Source organism: Lithobates pipiens, unplaced genomic scaffold (genome assembly GCF_037356315.1).
Source record: "Lithobates pipiens isolate NorthernLeopardFrog02 unplaced genomic scaffold, aLitPip1_a1.2 Scaffold_16, whole genome shotgun sequence".
NCBI lineage: Eukaryota > Metazoa > Chordata > Amphibia > Anura > Ranidae > Lithobates > Lithobates pipiens.
In genome coordinates this window covers 369,035,646-369,059,243 of record NW_027507748.1, presented here as the reverse complement: position 1 = coordinate 369,059,243, position 23,598 = coordinate 369,035,646, and the positions used below count along the sequence as shown (strand labels likewise).

The following is a 23,598-nucleotide window of genomic DNA, read 5'->3' as shown; positions in this document are numbered from 1 at the left end:
TGTGTATATGTAATGACAGATCATGTGACACTTAGATTGCACACAGGTGGACATCATTTCACTAATTATGTGACTTCTGAAGTCAATTGGTTGCACCAGAGCTTTTTATGGGCTTCATAACAAAGGTAAATACATGCGCACATGCCAATTATCAGTTTTTTATTTCTGAAAAATAGTTTTATGTATATATTTTTCTAATTTTACTTCACCAATTTAGACTAATGTGTTCTGATTCATCACATATAATTCAGATTAGAAAAACCTTGAACTAAAGGATGTAATGTAACAAAATAGGTAAAAAGCCAAGGGGGGGGCACTGTAGTTAGGCTTACATTTTCAAAAGACTTGCTATGCCTTTCAGAAAATACCTATGAGTTGTTTGTGCTTTTTTAAATGTGATAGTTTTGTGGGTCTTTCTTCTGTCTTGGCACTTCAGGGACTTAAGAAATATGATGCCTATTAAGGAAATTTAATGCATAATTTATGCTCCTTGAAAGGACAAAAGTCTCATGTGGTATCCCCATACTTTGGAGGCATAGCAGAATGTGTTTTGTGGTGTAATTGTAAGTATGCTTATGCTGTTTTTGATGAATAACTTGTTAAAATGACAACTTTGTGAAAAAATACAACTACTTTTTCACTAAGGAAATACAGTTGAATACATTTTGGCCTAAATTTTATAAAGAAAGATTATTTATTTGCAAAGAGACACTAAGACAAATGTGTTTTTGCCTGGTGATCTAGCCAGTAAGTTTGTTAACAAAACAAGCTCTCCTGCAGATGTTGCACTTACCGGGTTGAGACAAACCATTTAACACAGACAGGAGTGCTTGCAATCATCGCCTTTTATTTATGTAAAACCTTTATCCCAGGATTAAAACAGTTTGCTGTAAATCGTTTTATAAAGTATTAGATGGAGTTCAGCTTCAATTTTTCAGTGTATCTAGAGTTCCGAGTTCATCTAACACCCCCCAAAAAATATTAACAATGTTGCTGTCCAAAGGTGCCCCTGTGCTTCTCTATCCAGAGTGGGGGCACTCTAATACAAGAGGTGTATTACTGACCAGATTACAAAGATAACGCATAAAGCCACCACATTTAATGTTGTTAAGCTGTAATGTATAAATTGTTTTGGGTTTAATACTACTTCAGTGTCCTCCAAAAAAGCAATGTATTATACGTTAGGTAGACCACAAAACTTAAGATATGCTTAGAACTTTGACCTTGCCTAAACAGGGTCCTGCCACCTCTGTAAATGCAGTACTGTTCCATCCATTGAGAGCCAGAATGTGCTCCCTTGTTTCTGGTCCATGCCATGTTTGCACCAGGTGACTAAAGTGTTGAAAAATGATGGGGGTGTCGCACTAGATTGTACAGTGTTTTGAAAGATTTTAGATTGCTACAGCCAACACCTTTTGGGGGGCTCGACACTCCTCCATCAGAGCTATAAAAAAACGAGACAATAGATTAAATACAATAACTCTACAAAGCATAAGTTCATTTTCTGAGCATGTTACATGGTCCAGCATTTATAGCCACTCTGTATGGCCCCGATCATCCTCTTCTGGGGTCCCCGGGCGGCCCTCACGGCTGCTCCTTGCATCAGATAACCCCCTAGGAGAAGCGTTCTCCTTGTCAACTTATGTGCATGTTATCAGGCCAAAATCACCAAGGTATGCAAACTTTTGATCAGGGTAATTTGGGTAGTTTCTGTTGCCATTCTGCTTTGAAAAAGAGTAAACACGGTTGATTGATAATGGTTTCAGCCAAACACTAACCCGGAGTGAAAAAAGTTTTTGTGTTTTATCATTCGTATTCTCTGAAAAACGGCCAAGAAATCATATATTCTGCCAGGGTATGTAAACTTATGAGCAAAACTGTATATAGCTTTTAATTTGCTAGGACTCTGGTGGTCAACCGGTTCCCGACCGACGCACGCCAATGTACGTCGGCAGAATGGCACGGGCAGGCATATTGGTATACAGGTACGTACAATCTTTATTGCCGCCCTGCCATCACGAGCAGCGTTTCCCCATTCTGCCTAGCAACTAGGGACGCTGATCTCTGCTCCATGTGATTGGAGCAGAGATCAGTGTTCACTAAATGAAAGCCCAGCCCCCCCCCACAGTTAGTAACACACCCCTAAGAACACTTAATACCTACACTGCCTTATTCCTAAAGGTATCTTTTGGTTGCCAGTTGTGTGCACTGCCAGTCTAGCAGCCATGTTGTGAAGCCATTCTTATCTTTTACCTGTTACCTTTTTAATTTAGATTTTTTTCTTATGTTAATAAAACAATTAATTTTTTTCACATTTTATTTATTTTTGCAGCTTGATTTTTATGAACCCCACTATTGGACCTTTACAATTCTGGGATGTGTTGTGGGTTGTTGGTATCACAGAATTTGTTGTGAAGTTTACCTTTATGGGCCTCAAGTGTTTGATCCTGCTGGTGCCTTCCTTTATAATGTCGCATAAATGCAAGGTAAGGCTGTTACAGTACTTGTATGTTGTTAAACATGTGTAGCACTTATTCAACTTATTTTAAAAGAATTTGGATACAGACCTACATTTTATGGGATGAAATGCCCATAAATCTATCAGTATAGTCTGCAGCTCAATAGGCTAAAGGAATCTAGGGACAACAGAGATATAATTAGTAGTTACATGGTAGGTGAGGTTGAAAAAAAACACACAAGTCCATCAAGTCCAACCTATGCGTGCGATTATAAGTTAGTATTACCTTGTATATCCCTGTATGTTGTGGTCGTTCAGGTGCTTTCTTGAAACTATTGATGCCCCCCGCTGAGACCACCGCTGTGGAAGGGAATTCCACATCCCTGTCGCTCTTACAGTAAAGAACCCTCTATGTAGTTTAAGGTTAAACCTCTTTTCTTCAAATTTTAACGAGTGGCCACTTGTCTTAAACTCCCTTCCGCAAAAAAAGTTTAATCCCTATTGTGGGTTCACAAGTATGGTATTTGTAAATTGAAATCATATCCCCTCTCAAGCATCTCTTCTACAGAGAGAATAGGTTCAGTGCTCGCAACCTTTCCTCATAACTAATATCCTCCAGACACTTTATTAGCTTTGTTGCCCTTCTTTGCACTCGCTCCATTTCCAGTACACCCTTCCTGAGGACTGGTGCCCAGAACTGTACAGCATACTTTAGATGCAGCTGGACCAGAGTCTCGTAGAGAGGAATACATTATTTTTATCTTTGGAATTAATCCCCTTTTTAACGCATGCCAATATTTTGTTTGCTTTGTTAGCAGCAGCTTGGCTTTGCATGCCATTGCTGAACCTATCATCTACTAGGACCCCTAGGTTCTTTTCCATCCTAGATTCCTCCAGAGGTTCTTTGAAAACAGACCTATATAAAAATAGCAGGATATCATGTTATCTGTATACACAGCTGAATGGCTCGAAGGAGAACTAGCCTTATTCCTGCACACTCAGCAGGGATAGTGGCATCTTTAAGCTTGGTATACCCTTTTTTATTTTTTATGTTCAACCCAGCAGGGATGAATGGGAAAAAAAATTGACCACTCAGGAGGAGCAGCTGCACTAGCTATCCAAAGTTCGTAAAGCCCTCTCCCTATTCTTTTCTATTGTGTCCCTCTCTTCTCTCTATGCTTTTCTATTGTGTCCCCCTCCCCCGCATTGGCTGAGAGTGTTGAATGGGTGCCAATCGGCAGAGCTTTTTTGGTCATGCTGAAAGGCCGGCTTCTGTCTGATCGACTCCAGTCAGGGCCACCATCAGGGGTGTACAGCCATCACAAGTGTAAGGGGCCCGGGGGACCGCCCAGGCCAGAAGAAGGCAGGAAGAATGGGTAGAGGGGAGCTTCTGCTGTTCTTGTGTCACTGACACTGAGCTCCGACATCAAGCTCTTTACTGCCACCTCTGGCTACTATGTGCATGTTCACTGTTTGTGTGATCTGTACTACGCTTCTCAGCAACATGTCAGCTTTGTGAAAACGACCTGGGACTAGGTAGGAAGACCTTATTTACAAGTAGGGTCTGTGAGAGAAAAGGGAGGTGGCTGTGGGTGTACAGAGAGGGGCCTGAGCCTTGTGTGTGTACAGATTTGTGTATGCAGTGGTGTATTTTGATGTTGTGCTGCCTCAGGCAAGACTAAAATCAGGCGTCCCCCTTCATCTAAAATTGTCCCACCCCTTCCTTCTCAAATGGCTATTCAGGGTCCCTGGTAGCTGTGCGGGGTCCCTGGTGGTTGTGTGAGGTCCCGGGCATGTGAGGGGCTGAGCTAGACATATAATACAGGTGTGTGTGTGTGGTGACATTATATATATATATATATATATATATATATATATATATATATATATATATATATATATATATATATATATATATATATATATATATATATATATATATATATATATATATATATATAAAATATAAAATATATAATATATAATTGAGGGGGGAGCTCAGTTGCATACAGGTGAGGTGCCCAGTGTGCGGATTAGGTAGTCAGGCTGGGGGAGGGGGTGGGCTAAGGGGCCCAAAAATTTCTGATGGCTGCCCTGACTCCAGTACATGCCGCCCAACATTTAGACAGTGTGTATTAGGCTTAAGGGCGGCCATACATGGATTGAAATTCAGCTGGTTCAGCAAGAACCTACCAAATTTGATTCTATGTTATGGGTAGGCTGGTTGTACAGAAGTCGATCTATCAACTTCTGTACAACCAGTCTCCTGTGGTGTTTTTTTTTTTTTTTTTTTGCCCAAATGATCAGTGCCAATATTAAATATGCTCTGACCTTCTTCTTCTTTTTTTTTTTTTTTTGTTGCAAGTACATGGGGGGTGCCATATCTGTTATTTCATTATTTTATTGTTATATGGCAAGTGAAGATCCTGCCCCCCACAAGAGGTCATAGCCACAGGAAATGCTTTGGAGAGTGAGGGGCTGTTGATTTTTAAACTCCAGATCAAGGTTCCTCAGGGGTTAAATTGCAGGTGTAAGTTTGCATTTATAATGCGTGATTTAGAATTCTTGTATCATTACTGATTTGCACTTGGCACTTTTTTCTATTATGCATTTCCACGTGTTTTTCTTTTGTGCATTCTTTTATTATGTCTAAGGCCTCTTTCACTGCGATCCGTGATGATCCGCCCCGTGGACATGCACTTGCTCAGCAGGGATCGCTCCGTCGATCCCCGCTGAGCAGGCAGATGACAGGTCCGTCTCTGCACACCGTGCTGGAACGGACCTGTCCGAGCCCCACTCTCCCCTATGGAAGATCAGATGACGATGGACCGCAGAGTCCATTGTCATCTGATCCGCAGACTGATGGAAAAGTAGGTTTTTTCCTCCGTCACACTTTTTCCAATCTGAACGGGTCAGATGTCAGTGGACATGTCACCGCTGACATCCGATGCTCCATAAAGCTCTATGGGGCATCCGTTCAGGTCCGCCTAAAAAAAACTGACAGGTGGACCTGAACGGATTGTTCGTCTGAAAGAGGCCTAAGGCTTTTTAATTGTTTTCTAGTGTTGTATTTTTTTATTGATTTTTGTTCATCCTCAGGTGAAGGGTATTTCAGACCTGTTAGTAGTAACTAGTAACCAGGTGTTGGTAAGGCACGTATGCTAAAAAAGCTTCAGCAGTTGTTAATTTGTATGAGAAAAAAGCATGATTGAGGAAAGATTCTAATATGCCGGCTTTCAAATTTATTAGTGTTTCAAAATGGTTAATTGTCTCTTGGATTAACCATGTCCCAATTCTTCTTTAGGGCTATTGGTACATGTGCTTAGAAGAGATTGCACAGTATTATTGTATGCTTGTGTTAACGCCGGTATGGTTCCGCTATTTGATTGATTATGGGGCTCAGACCAGTGGAGCAGAATGGCATTTTGGGGTTTTGTTGGCTTTGCTCTACCTCATCATAAAAGTAAGTTGAATTTATGATTGTTTTCTTTTATTCTGTACTTTGATTCTTAGAAGTCAATGAGAGGAATTCAATAAAGCTGCTGGTGCCACTTTTTTGGGGGGTAATCTCTCTTGTTAATGCATTGCACCAAACTTGTGAAGCATCTGCAACACTTTTGGTATAGCTACTTGTGCACCAAATTTAAGTAGTTCTAAAATGTGCCACTTTTACATTGTTGCTCATTGAATGTGTAAAATTCTAAATAAAATGCAGACAGTTCATGTATTATGAAAGTGGAGCTACTCTTTGGGGTACAGAGAAACTGGTACAGGCAAATTTTTCTAAATTGTCTTGTGTGCCTTGAAAAGTGGCGCAAGTTGTAGACCAGTACATTAAATTGGCGCATGCCACTTTTAGAACACATGAGAAACCCTTTCAGAAAATCTGTTTGTCCCTGTCTTTATGAATTCCGGGGAATATCTTATGTTAAAGCAATGTTTATCACCAAGTCTTTATATCCTATGCTCATCAGAAATATCTATTTACTGTTGTTTTTTTCTTATAGAGTGAAGCTAATATGTATAACGTTTTATAGAATTTGTTGCAAAGAATCTTAATTGATGCATGTAAATGTATAGGAATATAAAAGACCAAATTAATCCATTTATGTATTACTATATTACAGAAAATAGTTCCTCCTACATCGCCACTTAAAATGGGAGATTGTCTGAAAACCAGACTGCACTGCATTGCACACCACTGTCATTTCAAAAAACAAAGCATTTTGTATAGAGGAGAATGCACAGAAATAACATGATCCTTGCGCTAATGTTCCATATTTACTATCCAATAGCAGTTATAACAAAGCTGTATTTATTTTACTACAGTGGAAAAGAATAATTGGCTGGAACATTTATATAGTGACCTTTTAGGCTGTCTGGACTAGAAAAATGGTTAAATGGAATGTGTTTTTCTTTTTGGTGGGTAGAGAGTTCACAAATACATAAAGTGTACCCTTTTAACCTGTTAGTACACTAATCAAATGTTAACACTTTTTCTCCATTCCTCTAAACCAGTGGTACTCAACCTCAGTCCTTAAGTGCTCCCAACAGTATATGTTTGCAGGTTTTCCTTTTATCATGCTTTAAATTTGAGTCAATGGCTGGTATTTTTGACAGCTACTTTATCTAAGAGGAATTCCCAAAACATAGCCTGTTGGGGGTACTTGAGGACTAAGGTTGAAAACCACTGCTCTAAAAGATTCTGCTTACTCTTACATTTAGCTGTTTGTCTCCAGATTGCAGTATTTTTCCCCTATCCCTTTTTAATAATAGTCATTTCAGATCTGATTTATTGAGAGCTTTTTGTTGCCAAGAGAAATTGAAGCCAGTTTTCAAAATGTCAAACAGCAGTTAATAACTGTTTCTTCTTCTGTTTCTTTTCAGCTTTTTGTGGTTTTTGGACAATGGAAAACATCTGCGGATATCTTACGATTGTTTGTTACTCAGCCTGTAAGTAATCTGAATAAGTCTGTTAGTGCACAATAAATATCTAAAAAAAAAAAAAAAAAGCAAATAAGATTGTGGTGTTGTGTTACACTGGAATGACATTTGACTTGTGTTGGGTACATGTTGCCAGCCAGTGTTTAGCACAAAAGCCTACAAAGTTGTCTGTTCCTGCCAACTTAAATAATTTCCTGATGTTTGGGTTATCGGGCTGTTTTCAGAAGCTGTCCCTTTTTTGTTGTCACAGACGCACAGTTAGGCTTCATGCACACGAGACGCAGATGCAAACGCTGCTGGACATATGTTGAAACCGGCGTTTTACCGCGTTTGCGTCTAGAAGCGTTTAGTTAAGCTAACATCATAGACCCTCCCCAGCTCAAAAAAACAGTATTATTAACTATTTCAGCAATTTTGTGAGACCAGAGTGAGTAGCAGCAGCTGTGAGAGCTGCAGTGTACTTGTATTTAGCGTGTCACTTGCCACGGCACCTGCCACAAGTTGTGGATTGTCCACTTGCCACGTCACTTGCCACGTCACTTGCCACGTCATCTGCCACAAGTTGTGGATTGTCCAACTGCCACGTCACCTGCCACAAGTTGTGGATTGTCCACTTGCCACGTGACTTGCCACATCACCTGCCACGTCACTTGCCACGTCACCTGCCACAAGTTTTGGATTGTCCACTTGCCACAAGTTGGGGATTGTCCACTTGCCACATCACCTGCCACGTCACCTGCCACAAGTTGTGGATTGTCCACTTGCCACGTCACTTGCCACATCACCTGCCACAAGCTGTGGATTGTCCACTTGCCACGTCACCAGCCACATCACCTGCCACAAGTTGTGGATTGTTCACTTGCCACATCACCTGCCACGTCACTTGCCACATCACCTGCCACAAGTTGTGGATTGTCTACTTGCCACGTCACTTGCCACATCACCTGCCACGTCACTTGCCACGTCGCCTGCCACAAGTTGTGGATTGTCCACTTGCCACGTCACTTGCCACGTCACCTGCCACAAGTTGGGGATTGTCCACATCACCTGCCACGTCACTTGCCACATCACCTGCCACGTCACCTGCCACAAGTTGTGGATTGTCCACTTGCCACGTCACTTGCCACATCACCTGCCACGTCACTTGCCACAAGATGTGGATTGTCCACTTTCCATGTCACCTGCCATGCCACCTGCCACAAGTTGTGGATTGTCCACTTGCCACGTCACCAGCCACATCACCTGCCACAAGTTGTGGATTTCCACTTGCCACGGGACTTGCCACATCACCTGCCACATCACTTGCCACGTCACCTGTCACAAGTTGTGGATTGTCCACTTGCCACATCACTTGCCACCTGCCATGTCACTTGCCACAAGCTGTGGATTGTCCACTTGCCACGTCACTTGCCACGTCACTTGCCACGTCACCTGCCACAAGTTTTGGATTGTCCACTTGCCACATCACTTGCCACAAGTTTTGGATTGTCCACTTGCCACGTCAGCTGCCACGTCACTTGCCACAAGATGTGGATTGTCCACTTGCCACGTCACTTGCCACATCACCTGCCACGTCACTTGCCACGAGATGTGGATTGTCCACTTTCCACGTCATTTGCCATGCCACCTGCCACAAGCTGTGGATTGTCCACTTACCACGTCACCAGCCACATCACCTGCCACAAGTTGTGGATTGTCCACTTGCCACATCACCTGCCACGTCACTTGCCACATCACCTGCCACAAGTTGTGGATTGTCTACTTGCCACGTCACTTGCCACATCACCTGCCACGTCACTTGCCACATCACCTGCCACGTCACTTGCCACATCACCTGCCACGTCACTTGCCGCAAGATGTGGATTGTCCACTTTCCACGTCACCTGCCATGCCACCTGCCACAAGTTGTGGATTGTCTACTTGCCACGTCACTTGCCACATCACCTGCCACGTCACTTGCCACAAGATGTGGATTGTCCACTTTCCACGTCACCTGCCATGCCACCTGCCACAAGTTGTGGATTGTCCACTTGCCACGTCACCAGCCACATCACCTGCCACAAGTTGTGGATTGTCCACTTGCCACATCACTTTCCACGTCACCTGCCACAAGTGGATTGTCCACTTGCCACATCACTTGCCACATCACCTGCCACAAGCTGTGGATTGTCCACTTGCCACGTCACCAACCACATCACCTGCCACAAGTTGTGGATTGTCCACTTGCCACATCACTCTCCACGTCACCTGCCACGTCACCTGCCACAAGTTGTGGATTGTCCACTTGCCACGTCCCTTGCCACGTCACCTGCCACAAGTGGATTGTCCACTTGCCACGTCACCTGACACAAGTTGTGGATTGTCCACTTGCCACGTCACTTGCCACATCCCCTGCCACAAGTGGATTGTCCACTTGCCACGTCACTTGCCACGTCACCTGCCACAAGTTATGGATTGTCCACTTACCACGTCGCATGCCAGTCACCTGCCACAAGTTGTTGATTTTCCACTTGCCGCGTCACCTGCCAGGTCACTTGCCGCGTCACCTGCCAGGTCACTTGCCACGTCACCTGCCACAAGTTGTGGATTGTCCACTTTCCACGTCACTTGCCACTTCACCTGCCACGTCACTTGCCACAAGTTGTGGATTGTCCACTTGCCACGTCACTTGCCACCTGCCATGTCACTTGCCACAAGTTGTGGATTGTCCACTTGCAATTGCAATTGTTTAAAATATTTTTCTAATGGTTTTTCATCATTTGCAATCATTTTTGAGATTTTTAATGTAAAAAAAAAAAGGTCACCTTTAAAAACGCATATAAACGCAAACGCGGCTAAACGCGATAGCGGCGTTTTACCGCGTTTTGCGTCTGAAACGTGGAAATTTTTGCTTCTGAACGCATTTTTTTGCTTCTGGAAAAACGAGATTAAACGCAACTGCATAAAAACGGAAAAAAACGAGACTGTGTGCATGGACACATAGGATAACATTGAATGAGTTCAGGGGCAGTTGAAAAAACTGTCCAACTGCATCTGAGCGCGCGTTTAACTGCGTCTCGTGTGCATGAGGCCTTAGATGATTGTTTGCAGTTGAGCACGTGTTTGTGTTTGTTTGTTTTTTGTTTTGTTTTTTTATCCTTACAATCAGTGATATCGATTTTATAGTCAAACCTTATTACTCATCATTTAATCCCTTTGCTTTCATAAATTAGAAGTTGTAGTAGGAGGTGCTTCATACATATTGGTTAAACATATGTTCAGAATAGCCAATTTTGAAGATAAAGGATAGAAAGGTGCCATCTCTTCAGCAGGCAGTTTTTTTGGAAAAAGACCCTTTGGTCTTTGAGTAGCAAGTCTACTAATGGGAGAAGTTTAATATTTATTTTCGAGAATCCAAAATACAGGAAATCAGTTATTGTTTATTTAGCCTTAGTCCCTTCTTTTCCTATACTTTGTTGAAGAAAGTCTGCCTTCGAGGCTTATGCTAAGCCACATGGAATTGATGTCCTTATTATCTTGGATCACAGCTGCATCACAAGCACTTGTTCAGTCCAGCAGGGTATCCATTATCTCTTTACAAATGCAAATCTCATGTTGGAATGTGTTCAGAATGAACTATTTAGTGAATTTCATTTGTTTCCTGATGAACTGGCTAAAATTTGCTTAGTGGGTGGCCTTGTTGGCCCCATGCTTCCCATTATCCTGCGACTGAAAGATCAAAGGAGCCTGGCAGAAGCGTTTCTGCTGAACAGCAGGTGCAGCCACTGTTTGGTTACTTTGACAGCCGTTGTTGCCAGCTGTCAGCATAAAATATAACCCAGCAGGGGGATTTGTCCATCCAAGCTGTATAGAGTGGATGAAGGAATCTGTTAGAAAAAAAAAGGCTATCTTAGATACTCATAAAAAATATTCTATTGCATTGAAAGCATGCAACTTCTAACAGACTTTTTATAGCTGACGAGGGACATTTATGTAAATGTAGTTCCCTTAAAGCGGCTGCATGAGGCTTACCTGTAGGTAAAACGAATATCTCCCTAACGTGCACAGTTTAAGAGATATTCACCCTGCATGCAGCCGCTGATGTCATTGGCGCATTCGCTCTGAAGGTCCAGCAGGTCATGCCAGAACGAAGGGCTCCCGCATGCATATGTGGGAGTGACGTCATCGTGAGTCTAGCCATTAACATCGCTGGAGCCCAGAAGAAACGCTGAGGGAACATGTCAGCCTGCTCAGCGGTGACTGGGCATGCTGAGGCAGCTTCGGTCTAAGGTAAGTATTTTATCATGTGCTAGTATGTGATGCATGCTAGCACATTATGCTATTGTCTTGCAGGTTTTTTTTTGTTTTGTTTTGTTGTGGTTTACTACCCGTATTGCAGCGTACACTGTGCATGACTACAAGTGTGTAACCACCAGCAACCTCTACCATTTTAATACATACATCTTTTATGTTTACGATATTATGATGAGCAATGATTTAACTTGCATCTGAGTTCATTGAGTCTTTTTCATGATTTTGACTCAGACCTCATACAACAGTAAATATTAATGTATAGTTACATTTCTCATCTTATTGCATATTTTGTGTATGTACTTTTTTTTTCTTTTTTATTTCAGACTTATGGCGTAGCTGCATCTAAAAGGCAATGTTCAGAAGTTGATGACATCTGTGCAATCTGTCAGGCTGAATTTAGAAAGCCAACAGTACTTCTGTGTCAGGTAAAATACTGAATGACCAGACTTTTTCTTGTTGTGATGATTAAATGCATTTTCAAATGCAGCCATAATCTATTTATGAAGATTAACAACTCATATCCATGTAAGAGAATAATACTTCGTATTTTTTTTTTTTTTTTTTTTTTAAATAGGATTTTATGTACTGTAAGGCAGCGCTGTATAATGCCAAAATTCATTATCCAACACCTACTTCTTTTGTAAACAAGGCAAGAAGGAGCCAAGTTTCCTGTTCCTGCCATCACAATTTGGCCAGCGGAGAGTGGTCCTCTTTACCCAGTTTTTTTTCCCATCAGATATGCCTGCAGTGGAGCACTGACCTATATTACCATTCTTGCTGCCACCAAACTGATGTGCACCAATTTATTTGCTGCCGCTCTACCCAACGAGCACAAACCCTTCACTGCCACTTCACCACTAATGGACATTTGCTGTCACTGAACCATTGTGCGATTTTATTCATTTGCCTTTACTGCACTAATACATACTTGATCTTCATTTACACACAGCAGAAGCAGATAGATTGCTGTGTTCAGAGTTGGCTAAATGCTGCCTCTGAAAGCAGCAATACTCTGTGCTTTGGCCTTGTATAAACTGTCTGATTAACTGCAGCCAGTTTGCATGTGGCCAATCCTCAACAGAAAATTCTAACCTTGGATGCATACTGCCTACAACCAGGGTTGGTTGTAGGCTCTTTTAGTATGTAACTGCTCAAATGCAAACAGCAGCACCACCAGAAATTCATTATTACAGACTACAAATCTACCAGCTGTTGATAGCAGCAGCAGCTGTACACAAAATTGGGCTAACTACTGTGTTTTTTTTTTTCATTAAAGTGTAATTGCATTTAAAATGCAAAAAAAATTGCATTTAAAAGGCTGTTGCGCAAATACAGTGTGACATAAAATATTGCAACAACCACCATTTTTTTTCTCTAGGCTCTCTACTAAAAATATATATATATATATATATATATATATATATATATATATATATATATATATATATATATATATATATATATATATATATATATATATATATATATATATAATTATATAATCTCTATCTATATAGCTCTCTATCTCCTTTCTTGACAAAGCCTATTTCTGGCATTTGGTGTTTACAAGTTAAAATCTGTATTTTTTGCTAGAAAATTACGTAGAGCCCCCAAGATATCTATATCTCTATTTATTTATATATATATATTTTTTTTTGTAGGAAATCTAGAGAATAAAATGGCGATGGTTGCAATATTTTATGGCACACGGTATTTGTGCAGCAGTGTTTTAAACGCAACTTTTTGGGAAAAGGGTCACTTTCATGAATTTAAAAAAAACGAAACGGCCCAAATTTTTTGTATAATGTGAAAGATGATACGTGAGTAAATAGATGCCAAACGTGTCATGCTTTTTTAATTGCATGCACTCGTGGTATGGCAACAACTACTGTATATTTTTTTAAAATGGCGCCATTGGCAGCAAAGTAAACAGGACGTGACGTCACTTCCGTGTTTACAATCAGGAGACTGGAACAAAGCCATTTACGGCCCGCTCTAAACAACGGTACTGCAGGCATCATCTCGGTATAACCCCCGAAAGCAGAGTATGCACATCTGCATATGCTCGGCGGGAAGGGGTTAATAATGTTTGGGAGTTCTAAGTAATTTTCTAGCAAAATTTTTTTTATTTTAACCTGAAACCAACAAATGTCAGAAAAAGGTTTAAGTGGTTAAACTTTCCTAATTTACACACCAAAGTGTATTCCTTTGATCTAAAGGACAAATCATTACGATGTTTATACTTGAGTTCCACTGCTAAAGAATGTTGAGACTTTTTTTTTTGGGGATTTTTTTTTTTTTCTTTCTTTTGACGGCTGTCTGCTTCAGCAGAGCAGAGAGAATTCTCTGCATAGAAAGAATTGGTAAAATACTTTGTCAAGATCGCAAGGGGGGAAAAAATTGCGATGACTATTAATCACGCATCTCTAGTACACAGTTTTGAGAGCTGATCAGGACAGGGTTTAATGAAATTATACGATGGGACAAGCACAAAAATTTTGGTTTTCGTTTAATGGGTACAGCTTTTGTCTAAAAATGCAATACCAATACAACACACTACATCCCTTCTAAATATTTATTCTGTCGAACAAGAATTTTTGTAACTTTAGTCTTTATTTTCAATATGGAGACTAGCATGCAAAAAAGAAAAACGGATGATCAATGGTCCGATAATCTCACCGTATACCAGGCTTAAGAATTTACTGACCCCTGATCACTGCTAAACTGCCATGTAAATGTAGTCGAATTCATATGTCAACACTGCAAAAACACAGACTTGTGTATTTATTTCATTCAAGGAATGGGCACACTTTGCTTGTCATTATTGAGAGTTGCACCATGTTTCTAAATATTTCCTTGGCCGTGCAGTTTTTCTGTTTACCTTAATAGACCTGCACTAATTTTGGGGTTGCTTGGACTTGCAGCAAACATGAAACCCTTAGCTGCCACAGCAGGTGGATATATTACTAAAACACTGCAAAAATATGGCTTACAGTTTTGTTTATTTAACTGCCTACAGTGCATTCATTGAACAGGCACATTTAATTTCTAGATCAGTGCCGCCATACAAGGATTGCAAATTTATCATTGTGTATTGTGAAATTTAGAATATATCCTGTAATTCGGAGGTCGGTACAGATATTAATTATGTTTTCTCTCTCCTAGCATATATTCTGTGAGGAATGCATCTCCTTGTGGTTCAATAGAGAGAAAACCTGCCCCCTATGCCGTACTGTGATTTCTAGCCATAACCACAAGTGGAAAGATGGAGCCACATCACTACAACTACACGTGTTCTAGTCTTTCTTCCTCTGCTGTGCTCCTACTATTGAACACATTTTTATCTTCTCATTAGATTTGATTTACCACACACATGCTTAAATCAACATTTTTATTCTGTTAGAAGGGCTAGATATTTTTAATTAGGTTTTCTTTGCTTTTTTTTCTTGTAAAATACGGTTTGTCTTCTCTTTGCAAATGTAGGACTTTGCTTAGTCTGTTTTCTCTTTGCAAATGTAGGATTTTGCTTAGTCTGTTTTCTCTTTGCAAATGTAGGATTTTGCAGTTGAAGTTTCACTTCTGAAAATAATTTTAATTCCGTTCAATCCACACTTTGTAGTGAGGATGGTCAAATGAATATGCAACGCTATGGCTTTTATGCCAGAATCCTCCCCATTGGATCATGTATCTTTATCACTGCTAAAATGTCTTACTTGTGCTCCCCCTGCTCTTGTAAAGCTGGCCATACACTGTGAATTTCAACCAGTTCCTCATGTACCACCTGCAATTTGATTTGTGTGTGTGTGTGGCCTTCTCGCTGCCTTCCTGCTCAATATCCTTTAGTTGAAAAATCGAAGGAACTAGGTAGAAAATTCGCCCCAAACCCTGTTCTGCCCACAATCAGATGAAGCCACTGTTCAGGTAGGCTGCCTGCCAAAGATGTCAGAATGCAATAGCTTGGTGGGGGGATTTGTCTATCTGCACTGTATATTGTGAAGTGACAAATCCATTCAATTCTTTTCATCGAGCCTGCAGGCTAAATAAAATAATATATAATGGTGTATGGCCAACTTAAGCTGCATAAACATTTTCTACCTGAGCCTCCAGTGTCTGCTTCATGTTAGATTAGCAGAATTGTAAAATGCAATAGAGCCTGATTGACTTGCAGTGCCTAACCTCTCGCTCAGTTTAATTTCTGCTGTGCAGGAAAAATCAAGAGATAACAGAACCTGATACTAGCAGTATTGTCAAATATATTAAAATTGACTTTAAAGCTATATAGATGCACTAAGATATTTGCCTGCTTAATATTTATCAGCATGACAAAGTGTAAAATGTAGAATATATGCAGTAATGTTTAAGTATAACGGATACATTGGATCAGATTGCTATGTACCATTTGAGTACAAAGTACACATTTGCTAGGAAATGATTCCTGGCAGTATAATGGTATGAAGGAGGCTTTTGGAAAGTGGTGATTGATTTAAACCAAAGATTTCACCTGATATTAATTGGGCAAACTGTAAAATCAAGTATTGTCTAGGTCAGAAATGTAACTCCCTCTGGGGAGGAAAAAAAATAGCATGCCATCTGCTCCTTTCTTAAATTTAATTTTGAGTGTAGCTATGGACTTCATCGCACTTGCAGCGATCTCCCTGTAAGTAAAAAATTCCTTTCTAATATGGCATGTAATTGAAATTCAGTTACCATCCCCTTCCCATATATAGGGCTAAATTTTTTTATATTCAGTCATTCATAGAATTTGAGCCCCATCATTTGTGGAAACTGACAACTAGAATGGAGGTTTCCCCACACTAATAAATTCTGTTGTACCCGATTTATTTCTTGAAACAACCAAGGTATAACCATTCAGATTTTTTTTAATATGTATGTTTGTGTGTGCACCTTTTCACTTTTCCCGTCCTTCGTAGATGGACACACCTCTGTGGCAAACCAGCATTTTAAGAGATGTTCTGTACAGACTCGCAGAATGTCTGCATTGGATGGTATAAATCCATGCTTTACTAGCTGGCATCCAGCCAAACCGAATCAGTACTATTTTTTCAGACTATACTGAATCTAGCTTATATTCTGAGCACAAATCATAGCAAAGATATTGAGAGAGAGGTATATTTTATATATGCATATTTTGTTTTGTTTTTTGCTATTTGGGTGCAGATTTTTACAACGGCTTTTGCTGCACACCTTGAAACAGAATGTATTCTGATAAAACACATTTTTCATTGATTGAGGTTACTGAAAATTGATTTATGTATCTAGTGCATGTGTGGGGATTTGAAAACAATGTGTTTATTTAAATTGAACAGTTTAAATAAAAGTATTTTTCTCTTCTCTGTGTGGTATCTGGATAATATAAAACCTGGTTTATAAATAAGGTTTTAATACAGTCATGGGTCCTTGAGTACTAATGAAATGGGTTGGTTTAAATAAGCTTGAAAATGCATAGGTTTGGCAATCCCTCTCAGGTAAAAGACTTCCCTTGTCCTCACTGCTGTGGAAAGCACTGGTTGCTATGAAGCCAGTATTGTAACTGTATTTTACCATGTTTGAATCATGTAAAATCCAGCTTATATTACAGAAAATTGTTGTCAGATATTTGCTGTTATTTTTCTTTCCTGTCATTTCCTCATGACGGCATACTCTTGGGTCAGGTCCACCCCCAAAGGACCACCTAACTAGCAAATAGAGTAATGTATTTTTCCCAAGTTATCCTCCAGGACAGTCACATGAGAGATGGACTTCGCCTCCTGCAGGAAACACAAGCACATACAAGTTTTAAAGGCCTACCCTAGGCTGGCCTGTCAGTTCTTGTGTTTCCTGCATCCTGCAAACACTGGCACTGGAAGTTTATGGAGCAAATCCCCAGTTATTTTTGACAGCAGTTTCAATCCGGGGCAGGATACTCTCTTCTCTTCCCCTGTGAGCATGCTGGTGAGGCAGCCAGTCACAGGCGTATTTTTGAGGGGAAGAGGCCGCTCGAGCAACTCACTGAGGGGGCCTCCCTGACTGGTAAGCTATCAGAGGCGCTCCTTAGTGGCTTGGGGGGGACTCCTGGTGGTTTCTTTTTCCTCCCCACAGCACGCCAGGACACCTCCAGCATGCTTCTAATCATGGCCGTGGGGCAGAACTGACATCATCAAGATGGCGCCGCCACAGAACACGACCAACCGGCCAGCTTGGTTGGGGCACAGTGGCTGCATCAGAGGTGACATAATCAAGATGGTGCCACCGCAGGAAGTGGGCAAGTGGCCCTCTTGGATGAGCGGATGTGCTGGAGGCATCTGGGGGAGTTTCCAGGAGCACTTACAGCATATTTGTATGCCTGGCTGTGGGAATGGCGATTTTAAGCTATTTACAGCAAGCTCCTTCTCCAATGGCGAAGAATCAAGGGGCCCTACCAGAGGCTGCAGAACAAGGTCCCAGCTCTCACGGTAAGACAGAGGAGTAAGCAGGGCTATCCCGGGGGGGGGGGGGGGTACTTGCCCCCCCCCTGAGGTTCTTTGCCCACATATGTGTCAGTGTAGAGAGGTTCCTCGGGACAGTAGCAGACCCTAGATGACTCTGTCTCGCTTTCTTTCCTCTTCTACCCTGGGTTTTCTCTCGCTATCCCGCTACCTTTTTCTATGCGTTTCCTGTGCAGGAAACGCTCAAAATCCAGCAGATGGGGGTGAAAAAGTACTGCCGGATATGCTCGGTCGCAAATGCATTAAGAAAATTGGAACTGAGGAGACGAGACCCCTGCCTCTCTTTTGAGGATATGGATCAAATAAAAGATCCAATGGACAAGAAAGTAGAGGTTTTCCTGAGAAGAGCTTATGAAGCAGGGATGGCAGGCCTTCAGTCTAATTTAGCCAGTACCTGCGTGGCCAGGAACATTAGGGTTTTAGCTGGATCAACTTGGGGAACACCTATCTAAGATCCCGGGGCCGGAATAAGTGCTGAACCTCCCTTCTACTTAGAGAAAGGAGCAGCATACCTGGCTGATGGTTCAGCAGAAGCAGTAAGAATTTCAGCATGCACTACGGGCCTGATGAACTCGGCCAGAAGGGCCTTAAGGCTTAAAACCTGGGAGGGAGATTACGCCTCCAAGAACAAACGATGCAACATGCCCTTTGACAGGAACCTACTATTTGGTCCAGAACTAGAGAAAGTACTGGAGAGGTACGCTGACAAAGAAAAAGGATTCCCTTTTTAAAAAAACAAAACGAGAAGAAATTTTTACATCAGGGGATACAGAGCCATAGTAGTTACTATGTGGGTTAATAGGCCACCAATAAGTGATGGACACTGGCACGCCCTAAGACTAGAAGTGCACTCCCTATATAACCCCACCCATTACCGGGAGCACCTCAGTTTTTTTTTTTGCCAGTGTCTAAGGTGTTGGTCACGAGTTAAGATGTGCTGTGCTGAGCTCCACTAGAAGCAATCCTTGCTGGAGCTAGCCATGCTGACCGGATCCGTTCAGAGTGTCCTTTAATGGGCCTAAGGAATGGTACCCCGGCCTCGTGTCCGAAGAAATTAGTTTTTGCTTGCTAATGCTTCTCTTTTTAGAGAGCTGGACCCTGGGATCCAGTACTTTTTGTTAGTAAGGCCATAAAGTTTTTACTGGCAGGGTGCTGTTGCAGGTCCAGGATTGTGGGTTCCCCTGTTGCTGAAGGTTTCGGAGTCCACTGTGAAGGGTGAAGATTGGATTTATCTCACATAACCCTGCGGCGGTAAGGCAGGTGGAGATTTCTAAGAAATATCTTTGGATTTTTTTATGAATTTCTCCTTTTAAGTTTATAATGTTGTCATGCCTATGTGTCACCACTGGGGCTATATTGAGCACTCACCGCCAGCTGCTGGAAATAGCGCTGTGTCAGGAGCCATCATTTCCTCCTCCTCCTCTGACCAAAATCAGGTAGATCCTCCGGTAATAAGGGGGGGGCTGGTCTCTCCTCCTGTGCCCCCATATTGAAATTAACCCCTTCGGGGACATTGTATGCCGAAAGCATTCTTTAAAAAAAAATAATAAATAAAAAAAACACAACAAACTGCACGGCCGCTCAGCGGTGGTTTTTAACCCCTGCCGCCCCCCCCCCCCCCATGTCAGCTGTTTGCTGGGCGCCTGAAGTTGGCCGCTCGTGTGGGAAAACGCTCTTTTGAAAACAGGGGGACTGTAATCAGCATGTGGGGCGGGGCTAACGGCGTCAGACGCCGGCTGCACGTTAAAGTTTTTAAAGCACTGTGGGTTTGGCTGCTGCTGGCTGTGGAGGGACGCATGTGCAGGAGGTGGCTTACTTCAGGTTTGGTGACACAGGCATTTCCCTTTGACACATTATTACTTTACCAGGCTAGGTATTAATAGCAGCTTATAGCGCTGGACTATGACCTAGCAGTGTACATTCTTTTTGGTAGTACCTCTGCTTTTGTGCTTCAGTCTATGAGTGGAAGAGGGACCAGGAACTCCTCTTAGCCCTTGTACACACGGTCGGAGAATCCGTCGGAATGTGTCCTATCGGACCGTGTCGTCGGATAATCCGACTGTGTGTGGTATGCATCGGACTGATTCCGTCGGACCCAATTTTCCAACATGTTGGAAATATTTCCCGACCAACTGGGCCAATCGGACATACTCCGATCATGTGTAGAGAATTTTGATCGGACCAAGTGCCACGCATGCTCAGATCAAATTCCTACATCAAAGCTATTGGCTACTAGCCTGAATGTAGTCCCATCATAATGAAATTACGTCATCACGTTCTGAAAGATCGGATTTTTTTGCCAACTTTGTCCGACCGTGTGTATGCAGTTTCGGACAAGATCCGACGGACAAAATCCGACGGATTTGGTTATGGAAATCTCCGAACGTGTGTACAGGGGCTAAGGGTTCTAAAGGGTCAGTGGTTTCACAACAAGCTACAGTGGTGTGAAAAAGTGTTTGCCCCCTTCCTCATTTCCTGTTCCTTTGCATGTTTGTCACACTTAAGTGTTTCGGAACAGCAAACCAATTTAAACAATAGTCAAGGACAACACAAGTAAACACAAAATGCAATTTGTAAATGAAGGTGTTTATTATTAAAGGTGAAAAAAATCCAAACCATCATGGCCCTGTGTGAAAAAGTGATTGCCCCCCTTGTTAAAACATACTATAACTGTGGTTGTCCACACCTGAGTTCAATTTCTCTAGCCACACCAGGCCTGATTATTGCCACACCTGTTCACAATCAAGGCATCACTTAAATAGGAGCTGCTTGACACAGTAAGGTCCACCAGAAGATCCTTAAAAGCTACACATCATGCCGAGACCCAAAGAAAATTGTTTAAATTGGTTTGATGTTCCGGAACACTGAAGTGTGACAAACATGCAAAGGAACAGGAAATGAGGAAGGGGGCAAACACTTTTTCACACCACTGTAAATCCACTTCCAATAGTATGTCATCCTCCTCTGAGAGTAATGCGGCCGGTCAGATTGAGCTCTCAGGGGAGACTGTTGTTGCAGCTGCACTGGACACTTCAGTGTGTGTGTGTGTGTGTGTGTGTGTGTGTGTATATATATATATATATATATATATATATATATATAATTCTCACACAGGAGGATTTATTATATTTATTTTTAATTTGCAGATCCCCATCTAGTGCTCAGGACCCTCTTATTGAGGTGCAAGGGGCAGGGGATTAGGAAGCTCTTCCAAGAGATTTAGAAGATACTAATATATCCTCTTCTGAGGATCCTAATATAGAGGGAGTAGCATCACAAGACAGTGCTTGTACACTCTCTTACTAAATTGATTCGTTCAACCTTTTTGCTGCCTGCAGCGCAAGCTCTTGATGAACCCACCTCTAGTTTGGGATCACTAAAACCTCCCCCATCTGGGGGTGCCTTTGCTATTCATTCATGGCTAAAAAGGCTTATATTCCGAATGGAAACATCCGGATAAACAATATTATCCTCCCAAAAAATTCTCCACACTTTATGGAGGAGGATTTCTATAAGAAATTGGAGGGTTCCAGCAATTGATGCTGCAATCTCCTCAGTGACCAAGAGTCTCACATGTCCGGTGGATAATGTGCTAATGTTAAAGGATCTAACAGATAAAAAGTTGGAACTTCTTTCTAAAAGCAATATGTCTTTAGCAAGTTCAGTAGCGCATCCGGTTCTTGCGGCAATTGGTGTATCTCAGTCCATTAAGGAACAGTTTGTGGAGATACTTAAAGTGGAGGACCACCCCAAAAAAAATGCATTAATTAAATAAAAAAATATTTCACTTACCTGAAACTCTGTTGCCAGGCAGTCTTCGTAATCTGCCTCTTCCTATTCCGCGGCGCTTCCTCCTCTTTGGTGTGTGGCCCCGTTGCCTTCTGGGAAGTGTGTCTCCCAGAAAACAATGGGGCCATTCAAAAGCACCGCGCGACTCGTGCATGCGCAGTAGGAAGCGGGCAGTGAAGCCGCAAGGCTCCACTGCCTATTTCCCTTCGTTAGGATGGAGGAGCCTGCAGCCGATCCAATGGACAGATCGGCCTTGGGGTGGCTGACATTGCGGGATTGTTGGACAGGTAAGTGTCCTTATTAAAAGTCAACAGCTACAGTGTTTGTAGCAGCTGACTTTAAAAAAAATGTATTGGCCAAAACGCCCCTTTAAGATTCTGCCTGATCAGCAGGCTCAGCAATGGGCTGGTGCATCATACGCACTATGTTTCACAGTAGATGCTATGAAAGATTCTATCATTCAAGCCTTATGGCTTATGCTAAGACTAGTGCATTTTCGCAGAGTTCTGTGGCTGAAAAATTGGTCAGCCGAGGCACCGTGTTAAAAAAAAAACTCCTGGCCAGTTTCCCCTTTCATGGTGAACGGCTATTTGGAGACTATCTGGATAAATACAAAGGATCTCTAATGGCAAAAGCTATTTTAACAGTAAAGAAGTTTAAATATGTCTCCTTTTTAAGCATGCTTCCTCACCTGTGCCAATGGCATCAGCCTCTATGCAGTCTTGACGGCCTCCAGCGTCGGGTTCAAGGAGACCCCAAGGGCAGCACCAGGGTCAAAAGAGGCCTTGGGCCAGAAAGCCTGCAAAGCAGAATACTAAAGCCTCCTTATGAAGGGGCGCCTCCGCTCACTCGGGTGGCTCCTGCAGTTTTCAAAGATCTGGCAGGAACAATGTCAAGACAGATGGGTGGCTTCCTCAGTTTCTCTAGGTTACAAACTAGGGTTCCGAGATTTTCTGTCTCCTCGTTTTCTAAGATCAAATGGGATCCAGAGAAAAATAAATCTTTCTAGCTCTGGATCATCTCTTATCCCAGGTGGTGATATCAGAGGTTCCCTTAGAGGAACAGGGCACAGGTTTTTTTATTCAAACCTTTTTATAGTTCCAAAACCAAACGGAGAGGTAAGACCCATTCTAGATCTCAAAGATCTGAATTGGCACTTAAATATCCAGTCCTTTCGCGTGGAATCAATCCGATCGGTTGTTTCCATCCTGCAAGGAGGTGAGTTTTTGCCATAAATCGATATCAAGGATGCATATCCCCACGTGCCAATATTTCCAGCTCACCAGAAATTTCTACACTTTGAGATAGAAAATCATAATTTTCCGTTTGTGGCCCTGCCATTGGGTCTAGCCACAGCACTCTGGGTGTTCTCAAAGATTCTGGCACCTCCTTTAGCCAGATTAAGGGGTCAGGGCAGAACGGTCCTAACCTATTTAGACTATCTACTTTTAATAAATCATTCAGTCTCTGGTCTAAACCAAAGTCTAGTTACAGCTGTAAACTATCTGGAATCTCTAGTTTGGATACTGAACTGAGAAAAATCCTCCTTAAAACCATCATGGGAGATTACAGTACTTGGGGCTGGCCATAGATACCGCACAGAAGAAGGTATTCTTACCCCAGACAAGA

General features: G+C 42.0%; 1 protein-coding gene across 4 annotated transcripts in view; it reads left to right on the top strand.

Annotated features, from left to right (window-relative positions):
* The window catches only part of RNFT1 (ring finger protein, transmembrane 1), an 81,487-nt gene extending 64,440 nt beyond the window's left edge, over nt 1-17,047 (top strand). For all 4 annotated transcript variants that reach the window (XM_077482118.1, XM_077482117.1, XM_077482120.1 and 1 more), the window contains exons 5-9: nt 2,333-2,486; nt 5,763-5,921; nt 7,346-7,411; nt 12,019-12,120; nt 14,861-17,047. In XM_077482118.1, coding sequence (XP_077338244.1) covers nt 2,333-2,486; nt 5,763-5,921; nt 7,346-7,411; nt 12,019-12,120; nt 14,861-14,995 — 616 coding nt within the window. In that variant the 3' untranslated portion in view covers nt 14,996-17,047. The remainder of the gene's footprint in view (nt 1-2,332; nt 2,487-5,762; nt 5,922-7,345; nt 7,412-12,018; nt 12,121-14,860) is intronic.
* Nucleotides 17,048-23,598: the final 6,551 nt, after the last annotated feature.